The sequence below is a fragment of the Petromyzon marinus genome, chromosome 77 (assembly GCF_048934315.1).
Source record: "Petromyzon marinus isolate PM22_M1 ecotype Great Lakes invasive population chromosome 77, UKy_Petmar_22M1.pri1.0, whole genome shotgun sequence".
Classification (NCBI taxonomy): domain Eukaryota; kingdom Metazoa; phylum Chordata; class Hyperoartia; order Petromyzontiformes; family Petromyzontidae; genus Petromyzon; species Petromyzon marinus.
In genome coordinates, this window is record NC_133743.1 from 1,827,407 (window position 1) to 1,848,289 (window position 20,883).

The 20,883-nt window shown below is 49.7% G+C and overlaps 1 protein-coding gene across 1 annotated transcript in view; it reads right to left on the bottom strand.

The window, feature by feature from the left end:
- Positions 1–2,121: 2,121 nt before the first annotated feature.
- The window catches only part of LOC116958426 (phosphoinositide-3-kinase-interacting protein 1-like), a 32,020-nt gene continuing 13,258 nt past the window's right edge, over positions 2,122–20,883 (bottom strand). Inside the window, exons 4-7 of the mRNA XM_032981011.2 lie at positions 15,590–15,750; positions 8,448–8,559; positions 8,223–8,301; positions 2,122–7,388 (exon numbers count right to left, since the gene is read on the bottom strand). Coding sequence (XP_032836902.2) covers positions 7,118–7,388; positions 8,223–8,301; positions 8,448–8,559; positions 15,590–15,750 — 623 coding nt within the window. The 3' untranslated portion in view covers positions 2,122–7,117. The remainder of the gene's footprint in view (positions 7,389–8,222; positions 8,302–8,447; positions 8,560–15,589; positions 15,751–20,883) is intronic.

The following is a 20,883-nucleotide window of genomic DNA, read 5'->3' on the forward strand; positions in this document are numbered from 1 at the left end:
CACTACACACACACACAGAGTAGTGTAGACACACACTACACACACACACAGAGTAGTGTAGACACACACTACACACACACACACAGAGTAGTGTAGACACACACTACACACACACAGAGTAGTGTAGACACACACTACACACAGAGTAGTGTAGACACACACTACACACACAGAGTAGTGTAGACACACACTACACACACACAGAGTAGTGTAGACACACACTACACACACACAGAGTGTAGTGTAGACACACACTACACACACACTACACACACACTACACACACACAGAGTAGTGTAGACACACACTACACACACACACAGAGTAGTGTAGACACACACTACACACACACAGAGTGTAGTGTAGACACACACTACACACACACACAGTGTAGTGTAGACACACACTACACACACACAGAGTAGTGTAGACACACACTACACACACACAGAGTAGTGTAGACACACACTACACACACACACAGAGTAGTGTAGACACACACTACACACACACTACACACACACTACACACACACACAGAGTAGTGTAGACACACACTACACACACACACAGAGTAGTGTAGACACACACTACACACACACAGAGTAGTGTAGACACACACTACACACACACACAGAGTAGTGTAGACACACACTACACACACACTACACACACACAGAGTAGTGTAGACACACACTACACACACACACAGAGTAGTGTAGACACACACTACACACACACAGAGTAGTGTGGTGTGTGTGTAGTGTAGTCTGTCTACACACACACACAGAGTAGTGTAGACACACACTACACACACACAGAGTAGTGTAGACACACACTACACACACACAGAGTAGTGTAGACACACACTACACACACACAGTGTAGTGTGTGTGTAGTGTAGTCTGTCTACACACACACACACAGAGTAGTGTAGACACACACTACACACACACAGAGTAGTGTAGACACACACTACACACACACAGTGTAGTGTGTGTGTAGTGTAGTCTGTCTACACACACACAGAGTAGTGTGGTGTGTAGTGTAGTCTGTGTCTACACACACACTACACACAGAGTAGTGTGTGTAGTGTAGTCTGTGTCTACACACACACACAGTAGTGTAGTGTGTAGTGTAGTCTGTGTCTATACACACACTACACACAGAGTAGTGTGTGTAGTGTAGTCTGTCTACACACACACACACAGAGTGTAGTGTAGTGTGTAGTGTAGTCTGTGTCTACACACACACTACACACAGAGTGTAGTGTAGTGTGTGTGTAGTGTAGTCTGTCTACACACACACACAGTGTAGTGTGTAGTGTAGTCTGTGTGTCTACACACACAGTAGTGTAGTGTGTAGTGTAGTCTGTGTGTCTACACACACACTACACAGAGTGTAGTGTAGTGTAGTCTGTGTCTACACACACACACTACACAGTGTAGTGTAGTCTGTGTCTACACACACACTACACAGTGTGTAGTGTAGTCTGTGTACACACACTGTGTAGTGTAGTGTGCACACACGTAGTGTGAGTGTAGTGTACACGTGTACACCTACACACACGTGTACACCTACACACACGTGTACACCTACACACACGTGTACACCTACACACACGTGTACACCTGCACACACGTGTACACCTGCACACACGTGTACACCTGCACACACGTGTACACCTGCACACACGTGTACACCTGCACACACGTGTACACCTGCACACACGTGTACACCTGCACACACGTGTATACCTGCACACACGTGTATACCTGCACACACGTGTATACCTACACAGTGTGAGTGTGTACACCTACACACAGTGTGAGTGTGTACACCTACACACAGTGTGAGTGTGTACACCTACACACAGTGTGAGTGTGTACACCTACACACGTAGTGTGAGTGTAGTGTACACCTACACACGTAGTGTGAGTGTAGTGTACACCTACACACACGTGTACACCTACACACACGTGTACACCTACACACACGTGTACACCTACACACACGTGTACACCTACACACACGTGTACACCTGCACACACGTGTACACCTACACACACGTGTACACCTACACACACGTGTACACCTACACACACGTGTACACTCAAGAAGGTACCAAAAAACCAAAAATTTAATAATCGTTGTGCATTCCTTCCTTACATCTCTAACAAACGCAGCCTCCGTGTACTGACAAAGACCCCTCCTGAGGTGAAACCTTGAACAGGCTTGGGGCAAGAGCTGTGAGCTGCAGCACGACATCCGCCCGGCCGCCTTTGTCTCCCCAATACTGATGACTGCTACAACACCGCTGCACGAGTCGGCCTCCGGGAGGATAGCCCCAGCGCCGCTTGTTCAGATAATCTGCCCAGTCGCCAAAGCACCTGTGCCAGGCTAGGTGCACTTCGAGGCCACGAAGTGTTGGAAGGTTTATTGTAGTCATTCACAGGCTGTGCTGTTAGCGGGCACCTGTGAAGACTCAGACACAGGGGGGGTGGATGCCCAGCACCACGCCCGGCCGCCTTTGTCTCCCCGTGCTAGCGACGTTCACTACGCTGCACCAGGTACTCGTTTTGAGGCCAAGTCGACCTAAGGGAGGGCCAGGGACGGGTCAGATAATGGAACTCCCCGGTGACACAAACCCCGCAGACGCCACGCGTGGAAGACGGACGGATCATCCGTGGCCTCGCCCGGCCCCGACACCACCACCATGGCGGTGGTGGTGCACACAACCAGCAACACGAAATCTGGCGGTGGGGTTCAGCGGTGGGGTTCAGCCGTGGGGTTCAGCCGTGGGGTTCAGCCGTGGGGTTCAGCCGTGGGGTTCAGCCGTGGGGTTCAGCCGTGGGGTTCAGCCGTGGGGTTCAGCCGTGGGGTTCAGCCGTGGGGTTCAGCCGTGGGGTTCAGCCGTGGTGTTCAGCCGTGGTGTTCAGCGGTGGGGTTCAGCGGTGGGGTTCAGCGGCGGGGTTCAGTGCAGGTAGCTCCCACACCGCTCCCACACCGCCCCCACCACGAGAGCGACAGAGTGGAGCCCTCTCCTGAACAAGCAGTGTGTGTGTGGAGTAAGCGGATTGACTACCGACTTAAACTTTACCAGGTAAGCCCCCCCGTCTTTAGGTAAAGTCACGGAGATCGGTTCACAATTGATTTAAATAAACTAACAAAAATCCACGACGTTTCGATTTAAAGCTTTCGTGACTGCAAGGATTCATCTTCTGTGGTTCTTTCGGTAAAGTCACCACGTAGAATGAGAATAAAATAATAAAATAAAAATTCCCACGACGTTTCGGCTACAACACAAGCGGCCTTCATCAGGCGAAAGGACGAGACAGCGCTGTCCTCCAGACAGTCTCGTCCCTTCACCTGATGAAGGCCGCTTGTGTTGTGGCCGAAACGTCGTGAGAATTTTTATTATTTTATTTTATCAATTTATTATTTTATTCTCATTCTACGTGGTGACTTTACCGAAAGAACCAAAGAAGATCCACGACGTCATTTCACTCACAACAACACAAGCGGTCGTCTTCAGGTGGGGAAAAGGGGCAGGTGGGAGGGTCGCTTGTGTCGTGATTGAAACGTCGTGGAGGGGGGTTTAAAAATAAATGTTGAACCTTTCTCCGTGACTTCACGGCAAGACCCAAAGAACGAATTCCTGCAGTCGCGAAAGCTTCAAGTCAACACTGATTATGGAGCTCGTGTTCAGAAGTGACCTTGCTCAACGCTGCATCGCTCGTCACCACCAGCGTGGAATGTTCTACCAGCAGCCCTGAATGTTGCCACAAAGCGTGGCGACGTTGATTCGGGAAACAAAAAACCCCGCAGACGATCCAGCAGGCATCGTCGGGGTCGGGATAGAAGCCACGACCTCGTGCAGACAAGAGCAGGCGAGGAGGGAGTGAACATCTCCTAGCCACCGCGACAATGATGAGACACATGCAGACTCCAAACAGCAGCAGCAGCAGCTAGCGTCGTCAGGGTCGGGATGGAAGCCACGACCCCCTGAGCACGCGACGAGGGAGTTAACATCTCGGAGGGAGTTAACATCTCGGAGGGAGTTAACATCTCGGAGGGAGTTAACATCTCGGAGGGAGTTGACATCTCAGAGGGAGTTAACATCTCGGAGGGAGTTAACATCTCGGAGGGAGTTAACATCTCGGAGGGAGCGTCTTTCTCTAGGCCACCCACGCCACCAGCCGCTGAGGAATGGTGACGAACCGAGCGTCGATAAACAACCACCACCACTACCCACACGCACCGCCATAACCCCAGCACAAGCTTCCCCAACACACTTTGATCACCAGTTAACAGGGGATGTTAACTACCTCGCCGGGTACGCAACGTGTTGTGCGTCTCTCTCCCTCTCCGTGGTGGTCGCTGCGTGGATATTTTTTTTTTATCCGTGGGTCCTGCGGTTTTTCCCCTCCACATTTGAGGATTTGGCTGACGAGGATCTCGGCCACGTGGTTGAGCTGAGATCATTTGTTGATGGCCAGGTGGCTTCTGAACAAAGTGCTACAACTATAAACATTTAGTTTTAGTATGGAACTGAGTATGGGTCTCTATGAGTATGGGATTCTATGGGTCTGTATGAGTATGGGTCTCCGTAATGTCCACGTGATGGTGATGTCAGCCACGTGGTTGAGCCGCTATCATTGTTGATGGCCAGGTGGCTTCTGAACAAAGCGCTACAACTATAAACATTTAGTGTTAGTATGGGACTCTGTGGGTTTGTATGAGTATGGGTCTCTGTCTGTAATGTCCACGTGATGGTGATCTCAGCCACGTGGTTGAGCCGCTATCATCGTTGATGGCCGGGTGGCTTCTGAACAAAGCGCTACAGCAGCCCAGTGGGGCCTAACCCAGCAAAACGACAGCTCACCCAGGTGGTGGTGGTGGTGGCTTCTCATCAGCAGGAGCCAAACGCTCTAAAACGCGCGGTGACGCCGATTCTCGACGAAGAGGGAATCCACGCGGTAACCACCACGGGGAGAGAGGCGTGCAGACTCCACGGCTCGAACCCACGACCTCCTGCGTGCCAGGCGAGACCGTTAACCTCTCCAGGCCACAGTGCAGCACCTCTATGCACGGTCAACTTCTCTCGTGCCCTACTGCACAGCAGCAGCAGCAATCATTGCCATGACAACCAGGCTGTCAACCACCACCATTTGCCGTCTCTCGTCGAGCTCGACGTGTCGCCAAAGCTCCCCCAGGGAGCCTCAAGCAGGCTGCAGGGGCAAGTGCTGCAAAGCAGCCAGTGGCACTGCGCGTCCGGCAGCACGAGGCCCGGCAGCCTTCACCTCCCCACCCAGGTGCTGCACCGGCCACTCCATGCCGGGTCGACCTCAGGAGCTCGCTCATTCCTTCTTCACTCGCTCAGTCACTCAATCGCTCGCCTAGTCACTCAATCTCTCACCTAGTCACTCAATCGCTCCCCTAGTCACTCAATCTCTCACTTAGTCACTCACTCGCTCACTTAGTCACTCAATCTCTCACCTAGTCACTCAATCTCTCGCCTAGTCACTCAATCTCTCACTTAGTCACTTACTTAGTCACTCAATCTCTCACTTAGTCACTCAATCTCTCAGTCACTCACTTAGTCACTCAATCTCTCACTTAGTCACTCACTTAGTCACTCAATCGCTCGCCTAGTCACTCAATCTCTCGCCTAGTCACTCAATCGCTCGCCTAGTCACTCAATCTCTCACCTAGTCACTCAATCTCTCGCCTAGTCACTCAATCTCTCGCCTAGTCACTCAATCGCTCGCCTAGTCACTCAATCTCTCACTTAGTCACTCAATCTCTCACCTAGTCACTCAATCTCTCACTTAAGTCACTCAATCTCTCACCTAGTCACTCAATCTCTCGCCTAGTCACTCAATCGCTCGCCTAGTCACTCAATCTCTCACTTAGTCACTCAATCTCTCACCTAGTCACTCAATCTCTCACCTAGTCACTCAATCTCTCGCCTAGTCACTCAATCTCTCACTTAGTCACTCACCGTCTCCTCCACTCAACAGCTTGCTTGCTCGCTCACAAGGCCTTACTCCTTCATTGAAGATTGCAATTATCACACGTAGCTCTACCGTGCAGCCTCTAGCAGGCAAGTGCTGTTGGTGAGTAGCAGCAGCAGCGCCTATGAAGGCCGGCACAGCATACGAGGGGGTGGGTAGCCAGCACCACCACACCCGGCCACCTTTGTCTCCCCAGTGACAATGTTTTCACACTGCACCAGGTACTCATTTGAGGCCGAGTTTACCTAGGGGACACCCAGGACCGGTTCAGATAATCGTCACTGGCGGTGTTGGCCGTGAGCGGGAATTGAACTCGGGTCTCCGGGTTCGTAGTGCAGCGCTAACCACTACACTACCGCGCCCCACACTCAGACACACACTCGCTCAGACACACTCAGACACACTCAGACACACACTCGCTCAGACACACTCGCTCAGACACACACTCGCTCACACTCAGACACACACTCGCTCAGACACACTCAGACACACTCAGACACACACTCGCTCAGACACACACGTAATGTTGAGCTTCTTACACCACCACCACCACCACCACCTTTGTCTTCCCTGCAGCTGCAGTGTGAATGGATTCCCCATCACGACCACTGCAGTGAAGGCCACGGTCGACAGCCGGGTGTGGTGGCGGGTTAAAAAGTCTGGGGACAACTCTCCCAGTGTCTCCGCTACGGCCACGATCCACCCGGTGGTACGGGTTCAGCACCGCCACCACCCCCACAGTTAGTCCGACCTGCAGGTCGCCGGTGGTGGTGTCGACGGTGTCGCCGGTGGTGGTGTCGCCGGTGGTGGTGGTGGTGGTGGGGAAGGGTGTGGCTACGTCCCCTACCCTCCTCCCACGTCCCACCGGCCACTGCAGGTCCTGCAACTCCGCCCCGCGACGCCTCGCCAGCCGGTTTGCGTTTTTGGTCTCGCCGTCATCCAGCGTCCCGGGGGGGGGCGGAGCGAGCGGCCGGCGAGAGGGGGGCGGTGGCGAGGGGGCGAGGGGGCGAGGGGGCGAGGGGGCGAGGGGGCGAGGGGGCGAGGGGGCGAGGGGGCGAGGGGGCGAGGGGGCGAGGGGGCGAGGGTCAGCCGCTGGCGTCCTCAGACGGCGTCGGCGTCGTCGGCGCCGCCCACCAGCGGAACGCAACCCTCGGGTCGCCGCGGTTGCCGCGGTTGCGGCGGTTGCGGCGGTTGCGGCGGTTGCGGCGGTTGCGGCTGTGCAGGGGAGTAGCAGGCGAAGGGTTCACATCCAAGGTCGTTGACGACGCCGCCATTGCAGGCTGGGTTCTCAAAGCAGGCCGGGCCTCCGTTGAGACGCCGCATCTCCCGCTCCTGAGCCTTCAGCTTCTGCTGCTTCTGAGCCGACTTGATCCTGGTGTGGGCAGGGGTAACGGGGTGGTGGGCGGGGTGGTGGGCGGGCGAGTGAGTGAGTGGGGTGGTGGGCGAGTGGGTGAGTGAGTGGGGTGGTGGGCGGGTGAGTGAGTGGGGTGGTGGGCGGGTGAGTGAGGTGGGGGGCGGGTGAGTGAGTGGGGTGGTGGGCGGGTGAGTGAGTGAGTGGGGTGGTGGGCGGGTGAGTGAGGTGGGGGGCGGGTGAGTGAGTGGGGTGGTGGGCGGGTGAGTGAGTGAGTGTGGTGGTGGGCGGGTGAGTGAGGTGGGGGGCGGGTGAGTGAGTGTGGTGGTGGGCGGGTGAGTGAGTGAGTGAGTGGGGTGGTGGGTGGGTGGGTGAGTGGGGTGGTGGGCGGGTGAGTGAGTGAGTGTGGTGGTGGGCGGGTGAGTGAGGTGGGGGGCGGGTGAGTGAGTGTGGTGGTGGGCGGGTGAGTGAGTGGGGTGGTGGGCGGGTGAGTGAGTGAGTGAGTGGGGTGGTGGGTGGGTGGGTGAGTGGGGTGGTGGGCGGGTGAGTGAGTGAGTGAGTGGGGTGGTGGGCGGGTGGGTGAGTGGGGTGGTGGGCGGGTGAGTGAGTGAGTGAGTGGGGTGGTGGGTGGGTGGGTGAGTGGGGTGGTGGGCGGGTGGGCGGGTGAGTGAGTGGGGTGGTGGGCGGGTGAGTGAGTGGGGTGGTGGGTGGGTGAGTGAGTGAGTGGGGTGGTGGGTGGGTGAGTGAGTGGGTGGGGTGGTGGGTGAGTGGGGTGGTGGGCGGGTGAGTGAGTGGAGTGGTGGGTGAGAGAGTTTTGCGTGAGTGGGTGGGCCAGTGGGTGGATGAGTGATTCACCTCTTGCGGATGTACATGAAGGAGATTCCTCCTCCAGCCAGCAGGATGATCACCATCATGGAGATCCCAATCACATGACCTGCAACATCACCACCACCATCACTTCCAACACCACCATCATCAACATCACCACCACCATCACTTCCAACACCATCGCCACCATCGCCACCATCGCCATCAACATCACCACCACCACCACTGTGTGGGGAGGCCAGCTGCCCTTACCCATCATGCCCAGGTCCTTCTTCTGCCCTCTGCTGCCCGACGAAGACCTCTGAGCGTCGGGCAGCAGAGGGGACTTCCGGGCGGGTAGCGGGCCCCCAGACACCCCCGTGAGCTGGGGGGGAGACAAAGACAAAGGTCACCCGTGTAGCCTCTAGCAGGGCTGTAGGGGCAAGTGCTGTTAGTAGCGAGTAGCAGCAGCGCCTACCTCCACACACAGAGAGATATCACAATTATATCTCTTACACATCTCTACAGAGAGATATCACAATTATATCTCTTACACAACTCTACAGAGAGATATCACAATTATATCTCTTACACATCTCTACAGAGAGATATCACAATTATATCTCTTACACAACTCTACAGAGAGATATCACAATTATATCTCTTACACAACTCTACAGAGAGATATCACAATTTTATCTCTTACACATCTCTACAGAGATATCACAATTATATCTCTTACACAACTCTACAGAGAGATATCACAATTATATCTCTTACACAACTCTACAGAGAGATATCACAATTTTATCTCTTACACATCTCAACAGAGAGATATCACAATTATATCTCTCACACATCTCTACAGAGAGATATCACAATTATCTCACACATCTCTACAGAGAGATATCACAATTATATCTCTTACACATCTCTACAGAGAGATATCACAATTATATCTCTTACACATCTCTACAGAGATATCACAATTATATCTCTTACACAACTCTACAGAGAGATATCACAATTATATCTCTTACACAACTCTACAGAGAGATATCACAATTTTATCTCTTACACATCTCAACAGAGAGATATCACAATTATATCTCTCACACATCTCTACAGAGATATATCACAATTATCTCTCACACATCTCTACAGAGAGATATCACAATTTTCTCTTACCCATCTCTACAGAGAGATATCACAATTATATCTCTTACACATCTCTACAGAGAGATATCACAATTATATCTCTTACACATCTCTACAGAGAGATATCACAATTATATCTCTTACACATCTCTACAGAGAGATATCACAATTATATCTCTTACACAACTCTACAGAGAGATATCACAATTATATCTCTTACACATCTCTACAGAGAGATATCACAATTATATCTCTTACACATCTCTACAGAGAGATATCACAATTATATCTCTCACACATCTCTACAGAGAGATATCACAATTATATCTCTTACACAACTCTACAGAGAGATATCACAATTTTATCTCTTACACATCTCTACAGAGAGATATCACAATTATATCTCTTACACAACTCTACAGAGAGATATCACAATTATATCTCTTACACATCTCTACAGAGAGATATCACAATTATATCTCTTACACATCTCTACAGAGAGATATCACAATTATATCTCTTACACATCTCTACAGAGAGATATCACAATTATCTCACACATCTCTACAGAGAGATATCACAATTATCTCACACATCTCTACAGAGAGATATCACAATTATCTCACACCTCTACAGAGAGATATCACAATTATCTCACACCTCTACAGAGAGATATCACAATTATATCTCTTACACATCTCTACAGAGAGATATCACAATTATATCTCTTACACATCTCTACAGAGATATCACAATTATATCTCTTACACATCTCTACAGAGAGATATCACAATTATCTCACACATCTCTACAGAGAGATATCACAATTATCTCACACATCTCTACAGAGAGATATCACAATTATCTCACACCTCTACAGAGAGATATCACAATTATATCTCTTACACATCTCTACAGAGAGATCACAATTATATCTCTTACACATCTCTACAGAGATATCACAATTATATCTCTTACACATCTCTACAGAGATATCACAATTATATCTCTCACACATCTCTACATAGAGATATCACAATTATATCTCTCACACATCTCTACAGAGAGATATCACAATTATATATCTTACACATCTCTACAGAGAGATATCACAATTATATCTCTCACACATCTCTACAGAGAGATATCACAATTATATCTCTTACACATCTCTACAGAGATATCACAATTATATCTCTTACACATCTCTACAGAGAGATATCACAATTATCTCACACATCTCTACAGAGAGATATCACAATTATCTCACACATCTCTACAGAGAGATATTACAATTATATCTCTTACACATCTCTACAGAGAGATATCACAATTATCTCACATCTCTACAGAGAGATATCACAATTATCTCACACATCTCTACAGAGAGATATCACAATTATATCTCTTACACAACTCTACAGAGAGATATCACAATTATATCTCTTACACAACTCTACAGAGAGATATCACAATTTTATCTCTTACACATCTCAACAGAGAGATATCACAATTATATCTCTTACACATCTCTACAGAGAGATATCACAATTATATCTCTCACACATCTCTACAGAGAGATATCACAATTATCTCACACATCTCTACAGAGAGATATCACAATTATCTCACACATCTCTACAGAGAGATATCACAATTATATCTCTTACACATCTCTACAGAGAGATATCACAATTATCTCACATCTCTACAGAGAGATATCACAATTATATCTCTTACACATCTCTACAGAGAGATATCACAATTATCTCACACATCTCTACAGAGAGATATCACAATTATCTCACACATCTCTACAGAGAGATATCACAATTATCTCACACATCTCTACAGAGATATATCACAATTATCTCTCACACATCTCTACAGAGAGATATCACAATTTTCTCTTACCCATCTCTACAGAGAGATATCACAATTATATCTCTTACACATCTCTACAGAGAGATATCACAATTATATCTCTTACACATCTCTACAGAGAGATATCACAATTATATCTCTTACACATCTCTACAGAGAGATATCACAATTATATCTCTTACACAACTCTACAGAGAGATATCACAATTATATCTCTTACACATCTCTACAGAGAGATATCACAATTATATCTCTTACACATCTCTACAGAGAGATATCACAATTATATCTCTCACACATCTCTACAGAGAGATATCACAATTATATCTCTTACACAACTCTACAGAGAGATATCACAATTTTATCTCTTACACATCTCTACAGAGAGATATCACAATTATATCTCTTACACAACTCTACAGAGAGATATCACAATTATATCTCTTACACATCTCTACAGAGAGATATCACAATTATATCTCTTACACATCTCTACAGAGAGATATCACAATTATATCTCTTACACATCTCTACAGAGAGATATCACAATTATCTCACACATCTCTACAGAGAGATATCACAATTATCTCACACATCTCTACAGAGAGATATCACAATTATCTCACACCTCTACAGAGAGATATCACAATTATCTCACACCTCTACAGAGAGATATCACAATTATATCTCTTACACATCTCTACAGAGAGATATCACAATTATATCTCTTACACATCTCTACAGAGATATCACAATTATATCTCTTACACATCTCTACAGAGAGATATCACAATTATCTCACACATCTCTACAGAGAGATATCACAATTATCTCACACATCTCTACAGAGAGATATCACAATTATCTCACACCTCTACAGAGAGATATCACAATTATATCTCTTACACATCTCTACAGAGAGATCACAATTATATCTCTTACACATCTCTACAGAGATATCACAATTATATCTCTTACACATCTCTACAGAGATATCACAATTATATCTCTCACACATCTCTACATAGAGATATCACAATTATATCTCTCACACATCTCTACAGAGAGATATCACAATTATATATCTTACACATCTCTACAGAGAGATATCACAATTATATCTCTCACACATCTCTACAGAGAGATATCACAATTATATCTCTTACACATCTCTACAGAGATATCACAATTATATCTCTTACACATCTCTACAGAGAGATATCACAATTATCTCACACATCTCTACAGAGAGATATCACAATTATCTCACACATCTCTACAGAGAGATATTACAATTATATCTCTTACACATCTCTACAGAGAGATATCACAATTATCTCACATCTCTACAGAGAGATATCACAATTATCTCACACATCTCTACAGAGAGATATCACAATTATATCTCTTACACAACTCTACAGAGAGATATCACAATTATATCTCTTACACAACTCTACAGAGAGATATCACAATTTTATCTCTTACACATCTCAACAGAGAGATATCACAATTATATCTCTTACACATCTCTACAGAGAGATATCACAATTATATCTCTCACACATCTCTACAGAGAGATATCACAATTATCTCACACATCTCTACAGAGAGATATCACAATTATCTCACACATCTCTACAGAGAGATATCACAATTATATCTCTTACACATCTCTACAGAGAGATATCACAATTATCTCACATCTCTACAGAGAGATATCACAATTATATCTCTTACACATCTCTACAGAGAGATATCACAATTATCTCACACATCTCTACAGAGAGATATCACAATTATCTCACACATCTCTACAGAGAGATATCACAATTATCTCACACATCTCTACAGAGATATCACAATTATATCTCTTACACATCTCTACAGAGAGATATCACAATTATATCTCTTACACATCTCTACAGAGAGATATCACAATTATATCTCTTACACATCTCTACAGAGAGATATCACAATTATATCTCTTACACATCTCTACAGAGAGATATCACAATTATATATCTTACACATCTCTACAGAGATATCACAATTATATCTCTTACACAACTCTACAGAGAGATATCACAATTTTATCTCTTACACATCTCAACAGAGAGATATCACAATTATATCTCTCACACATCTCTACAGAGAGATATCACAATTATATCTCTCACACATCTCTACAGAGAGATATCACAATTATCTCTCACACATCTCTACAGAGAGCTATCACAATTATCTCTCACACATCTCTACAGAGAGATATCACAATTTTATCTCTTACCCATCTCTACAGAGAGATATCACAATTATATCTCTTACACATCTCTACAGAGAGATATCACAATTATATCTCTCACACATCTCTACAGAGAGATATCACAATTATATCTCTCACACATCTCTACAGAGAGATATCACAATTATATCTCTCACACATCTCTACAGAGAGATATCACAATTATATCTCTCACACATCTCTACAGAGAGATATCACAATTATATCTCTTACACAACTCTACAGAGAGATATCACAATTATATCTCTCACACATCTCTACAGAGAGATATCACAATTATATCTCTCACACATCTCTACAGAGAGATATCACAATTATATCTCTAACACAACTCTACAGAGAGATATCACAATTATATCTCTTACACATCTCTACAGAGAGATATCACAATTATATCTCTCATACATCTCTACAGAGATATCACAATTATATCTCTAACACAACTCTACAGAGATATATCACAATTATATCTCTTACACATCTCTACAGAGAGATATCACAATTATATCTCTAACACAACTCTACAGAGAGATATCACAATTATATCTCTTACACATCTCTACAGAGAGATATCACAATTATATCTCTAACACAACTCTACAGAGAGATATCACAATTATATCTCTTACACAACTCTACAGAGAGATATCACAATTATATCTCTTACACAACTCTACAGAGAGATATCACAATTATATCTCTTACACATCTCTACAGAGATATCACAATTATATCTCTTACACAACTCTACAGAGAGATATCACAATTATATCTCTTACACAACTCTACAGAGAGATATCACAATTTTATCTCTTACACATCTCAACAGAGAGATATCACAATTATATCTCTCACACATCTCTACAGAGATATATCACAATTATCTCTCACACATCTCTACAGAGAGATATCACAATTTTCTCTTACCCATCTCTACAGAGAGATATCACAATTATATCTCTTACACATCTCTACAGAGAGATATCACAATTATATCTCTCACACATCTCTACAGAGAGATATCACAATTATATCTCTTACAGATCTCTACAGAGATATATCACAATTTTATCTCTTACCCATCTCTACAGAGAGATATCACAATTATATCTCTTACACATCTCTACAGAGAGATATCACAATTATATCTCTCACACATCTCTACAGAGATATCACAATTATATCTCTTACACAACTCTACAGAGAGATATCACAGCTCGAGGCTACACATCTCTACACCCACTCACTCACACCACCACTCACACCACCACTCACACTCACCCACCCACTCACCACCCCCCCCCGCACTCACCACCCCCACTCACCCCCCCCCCCCTGCACTCACCCACTCACCACCCCACCCCCACTTGCTCACCAGGGCTCCACTGGGCGTAATAGGTGAGGAGCTTGCCGGGCCCTCCATTCACTCACCACCCACTCACCACCCACTCACCACCCACTCACCACCCACCCACTCACCACCCCACTCGCTCACCACCCACCCACTCACCAGGCCCCCACTGGGTGTAGTAGGCGAGTAGCTGGCCTGGCCCCCCCATTCACTCACCACCCACTCACCACCCACTCACCACCCACTCACCACCCACTCACCACCCACTCACCACCCCACTCACCACCCCACTCACCACCCCACTCGCTCACCACCCACCCACTCACCAGGCCCCCACTGGGTGTAGTAGGCGAGTAGCTGGCCTGGCCCCCCCATTCACTCACCACCCACTCACCACCCACTCACCACCCACTCACCACCCACTCACCACCCCACTCACCACCCCACTCGCTCACCACCCACCCACTCACCAGGCCCCCACTGGGTGTAGTAGGCGAGTAGCTGGCCTGGCCCCCCATTCACTCACCACCCACTCACCACCCACTCACCACCCACTCACCACTCCACTCACCACCCCACTCGCTCACCACCCACCCACTCACCAGGCCCCCACTGGGTGTAGTAGGCGAGTAGCTGGCCTGGCCCCCCATTCACTCACCACCCACTCACCACCCACTCACCACCCCACCCCCACTCGCTCACCACCCACCCACTCACCAGGCCCCCACTGGGTGTAGTAGGCGAGTAGCTGGCCTGGCCCCCCACTGCGGAGGCCGTGGGGTCTCGCAGGGCCGGGGGGCCCCGAGCCCGGGGGGCCCAGGAGGAGGAGGGAGGAGGGGGCGACCGCTCCGCCTCTATGCGGGACGTGCCGCCATCTCCTACAGGCAGCACACAGACACAGCCAGAGGCGCCCTGTGTAGCCTACGCAGACTGGATGACTAGGGAGCGCCTGTGGGGTGAATGTGTGAGTAGCTGGGTGTGTGGGTGGGTGAGTGGCTGGTTGGGTGTGTAGGTGAGTGAGTGGGTGAGTGAGTGGGTGAGTGGGTGAGTGAGTGGGTGAGTGAGTGGGTGAGTGAGTGGGTGAGTGAGTGGGTGAGTAGGGGAGTGGGTGGGTGAGTAGGGGAGTGGGTGGGTGAGTGGCTGGTTGGGTGTGTAGGTGAGTGAGTGGGTGAGTGAGTGGGTGAGTGGGTGGGTGAGTGGGTGGGTGAGTGGGTGGGTGAGTGGGTGGTTGGGTGTGTAGGTTGGGTGTGTAGGTGAGTAGGGGAGTGGGTGGGTGAGTGGGTGGGTGGGTGAGTGGGTGGGTGAGTAGGGGAGTGGGTGGGTGAGTGGGTGGGTGAGTAGGGGAGTGGGTGGGTGGGTGAGTGGGTGAGTGAGTGGTTGGGTGTGTAGGTGAGTGAGTGGGTGAGTGGGTGGGTGAGTAGGGGAGTGGGTGGGTGAGTGGGTGGTTGGGTGTGTGGGTGAGTGAGTGGTTGGGTGTGTAGGTGAGTGAGTGGGTGAGTAGGGGAGTGGGTGGGTGAGTGGGTGGGTGAGTGGGTGGTTGGGTGTGTAGGTGAGTGAGTGGGTGAGTGGGTGAGTGAGTGGGTGGGTGAGTGGGTGGGTGAGTGGGTGGTTGGGTGTGTAGGTGAGTGAGTGGGTGAGTAGGGGAGTGGGTGGGTGAGTGGGTGGGTGAGTAGGGGAGTGGGTGGCTGAGTAGGTGAGTGAGTGGTTGGGTGTGTAGGTGAGTGAGTGGGTGAGTGGGTGGGTGAGTGAGTAGGGGAGTGGGTGGGTGAGTAGGGGAGTGGGTGGGTGAGTAGGGGAGTGGGTGGGTGAGTGGGTGGTTGGGTGTGTAGGTGAGTGAGTGGGTGGTTGGGTGTGTAGGTGAGTGAGTGGGTGAGTGGGTGAGTGAGTGGGTGAGTGGGTGAGTGAGTGGGTGAGTAGGGGAGTGGGTGGGTGAGTAGGGGAATGGGTGAGTAATTAAGTTAGTCAGTGAGTGAGAGAGTAGATTCGTGAGTCGGTGAGTGGGTGGGTTAGTGATTTAGTGATTTGGTGAGTACGTGGGTGAATGGGTGATTGAGTGGCTGGGTCAGTGGCTCTGAGTATGTGAGTGGCTCAATGAGTGGATTAGTGGGTGGGTGAGTCAATGAGTAGGTGGGAGAGTAGGTTAATGAGTTGGCAAGTAAGTGGGTGGGTGAGTCAATGAGTGGGTGGGTGAGCGGGTGAGTGAGTCAATGAGTGGGTGGGTGAGTAGGTTGGTGAGTGGGTGAGTAAGTGAGTGAGTGAGTCAATGAGTGGGTGGATGAGTGAGTGGGCGAGTAACTGAGTGGGCTGGTGAGTGGGTGGGTGAGTAAGTGGGCGAGTAAGTGGGCGAGTAAGCGAGTGGGTGAGTAAGCGAGTAGGTGGGTGAGTAGGTTAGTGAGTGGGCAAGTGAGTTGGCAAGTGAGTGAGTCAATGAGTGGGTGGGTGAGTAGGTTGGTGAGTCTGCGAGTAAGTGAGTGGGTGAGTGGGTGGGTGAGTCAATGAGTGGGTGGATGAGTGAGTGAGTGGGCGAGGAAGCGAGTGGGTGAGTCAATGAGTGGGGGGGTGAGTAGGTTAGTGAGTGGGTGGGTGAGTGATTGAGTCAGTGGGTGGGTGAGTGAGTAGGTTAGTGAGTGGGCGAGTAAGTGAGTGAGTAGGTTAGTGAGCAGGTGAGTGAGTGGGCGAGTGAGTGGGCGAGTGAGTGAGTGGGCGAGTGAGTGAGTGGGCGAGTGAGTGGGCGAGTGAGTGGGCGAGTGAGTCGGTGAGTGAGTGAGTGGGCGAGTGAGTGGGCGAGTGAGTGGGCGAGTGAGTCGGTGAGTGAGTGAGTGGGCGAGTGAGTGAGTGGGCGAGTGAGTGAGTGGGCGAGTGAGTGGGCGAGTGAGTCGGCGAGTGAGTGGGCGAGTGAGTGGGCGAGTGAGTGGGCGAGTGAGTCGGTGAGTGAGTGAGTGGGCGAGTGAGTGAGTGGACGAGTGAGTGGGTGAGTGAGTCGGTGAGTGAGTGGACGAGTGAGTGGGTGAGTGAGTAGGTTAGTGAGTGGGCGAGTGAGTCACTGAGTGGGTGGGCGAGTGAGGTTGTTGTTGTTCCTGAAGATCTACAAGGTCAGCAAAGTCCCTCCCCCCCTTCCCTAAGCCTCCCTCCTCCTCCCACCACCCCCCTCTACCAGCATCACGTGACTGCTCCTTCTGGTTGGCTTCACCGTGCTTTACCCTACCACCCACCACCCACCACCACCATAATCACTGCCATCACCCTATCACAATCATCATTCGTGTGCGAGTGGTTAGCGCGCTGAGCTATGAACCCGGCGACCCGACTTCGATTCCCGCTCATGGACAAATAAAAATACAAAAATATCTCAACCGGTTCTGAGCCTCCGGTTTATTGACTCGGCTTCAAGTGGCCGGTTCACCGGCGGCGGCGGCGGCCGCGACAGCCGCCGCCGTGTTCACAAACCGGTGGTGGAGAGAATATCGCGACTCGGGAGGCAAACGCAGCCGGGCGTGGTGTTGGCTGGCCACCCACCCCCTCGTGTGCAAGTGACGGCAGCCTTCACGGGCATTGCTACAGCACTTGCCCCCTACACTCTGCACCTAGCCTGGCACAGCAGTCAACCCACAGCACCTGCTGGGTCTGTCCCGTGACCTGCACCTAGCCTGGCACAGCAGTCAACCCACAGCACCTGCTGGGTCTGTCCCGTGACCTGCACCTAGCCTGGCACAGCAGTCAACCCACAGCACCTGCTGGGTCTGTCCCGTGACCTGCACCTAGCCTGGCACAGCAGTCAACCCACAGCACCTGCTGGGTCTGTCCCGTGACCTGCACCTAGCCTGGCACAGCAATCAACCCACAGCACCTGCTAGGTCTGTCCCGTTACCTGCACCTAGCCTGGCACAGCAATCAACCCACAGCACCTGCTGGGTCTGTCCCGTGACCTGCACCTAGCCTGGCACAGCAGTCAATCCACAACACCTGCTGGGTCTGTCCCGTGACCTGCACCTAGCCTGGCACAGCAGTCAACCCACAGCACCTGCTGGGTCTGTCCCGTGACCTGCACCTAGCCTGGCACAGCAGTCAACCCACAGCACCTGCTGGGTCTGTCCCGTGACCTGCACCTAGCCTGGCACAGCAGTCAACCCACAGCACCTGCTGGGTCTGTACCGTGACCTGCACCTAGCCTGGCACAGCAGTCAACCCACAGCACCTGCTGGGTCTGTCCCGTGACCTGCACCTAGCCTGGCACAGCAGTCAACCCACAGCACCTGCTGGGTCTGTCCCGTGACCTGCACCTAGCCTGGCACAGCAGTCAACCCACAGCACCTGCTGGGTCTGTCCCGTGACCTGCACCTAGCCTGGCACAGCAGTCAACCCACAGCACCTGCTGGGTCTGTCCCGTGACCTGCACCTAGCCTGGCACAGCAGTCAACCCACAGCACCTGCTGAGTCTGTCCCGTGACCTGCACCTAGCCTGGCACAAGGCGCCGTGGTGACGTCACCGCACCACTCAGTGACTCCGCTGTTGTTGTTGTAGCTGCGTGTGGTCGTCGGAACGGCGAGAGCCCATTGGCTGAGCCGCGCTGTTTTTGTCGCCTCCGATTGGTGGAGGAGCAGAGAGGCGGAGTTACGATGGGAGGGGTCCCTCTGTCACTAAGCGGCTGAGATGCCGTGAGCCGTGTGTCAGTGTGTGTGTGTCAGTGTGTGTGTGTCAGTGTGTGTGTGTCAGCGTGTGTGTGTCAGCGTGTGTGTGTGTCAGCGTGTGTGTCAGTGTGTGTGTGTCAGTGTGTGTGTGTCAGTGTGTGTGTGTCAGTGTGTGTGTGTCAGTGTGTGTGTCAGTGTGTGTGTGTGTCAGTGTGTGTGTGTGTCAGTGTCTATGTGTCTGTGTGTCAGTGTGTGTGTCAGTGTGTGTGTCAGTGTGTGTGTGTCAGTGTGTGTGTGTCAGTGTGTGTGTGTCAGTGTCTATGTGTCTGTGTGTCTGTGTGTGTGTCAGTGTGTGTGTCTGTGTGTGTGTGTGTCAGTGTGTGTGTGTCAGTGTGTGTGTCAGTGTCTGTGTGTGTCAGTGTCTATGTGTGTCAGTGTGTGTGTCAGTGTCTGTTTGTTTGTCAGTGTGTGTCAGTGTCTATGTGTGTGTGTCAGTGTCTATGTGTCAGTGGTTGGCACAGTAGAGGGCACAGGTGGTGCATCAGCCAGTCATCTCAGTCATCTCAGTCAGTCGACCCGTGGCACCTGGGTCTGCCCTGTGACCTCCTGCCAGCGGGCGTTCGACACTTCACGTGGCCTCAGGGTGCACATAGCCTGGCACAAGCGTCGTGGTGACGTCACCGCCACTTAGTGGCGAATGGCGGCTGTTGTTGTGTCAGTGTGTGTGTGTCAGTGTGTGTGTCTGTGTGTGTGTGTCAGTGTGTGTGTGTCAGTGTCTATGTGTGTGTCAGTGTCTCTGTGTGTGTCAGTGTGTCTATGTCTGTGTGTCAGTGTGTCTATATGTGTCTGTGTGTGTATATGTGTCTGTGTGTCAGTGTGTATATATGTGTGTCTGTGTGTGTCAGTGTGTATATATGTGTGTCTGTGTGTGTCAGTGTATATATATGTCTGTGTATGTCAGTGTGTGTGTGTCAGTGTGTCTGTGTATTGTATCTGTGTGTATTTGTGGCTGTGTGTATTTGTGGATGGGTATTTGTGGCTGTGTGTGTGTCAGTGTGTCTGTGTATGTGTGTCTGTGTGTATATGTGTGTCTGTGTGTGTATTTGTGTCTGTGTCTGTGTGTGTGTGTATTTGTGTCTGTGTGTGTGTCAGTGTGTCTGTGTATTGTATCTGTGTGTATTTGTGGCTGTGTGTATTTGTGGATGGGTATTTGTGGCTGTGTGTGTGTCAGTGTGTCTGTGTATGTGTGTCTGTGTGTATATGTGTGTCTGTGTGTGTATTTGTGTCTGTGTCTGTGTGTGTGTGTATTTGTGTCTGTGTGTGTGTCAGTGTGTCTGTGTATTGTATCTGTGTGTATTTGTGGCTGTGTGTATTTGTGGATG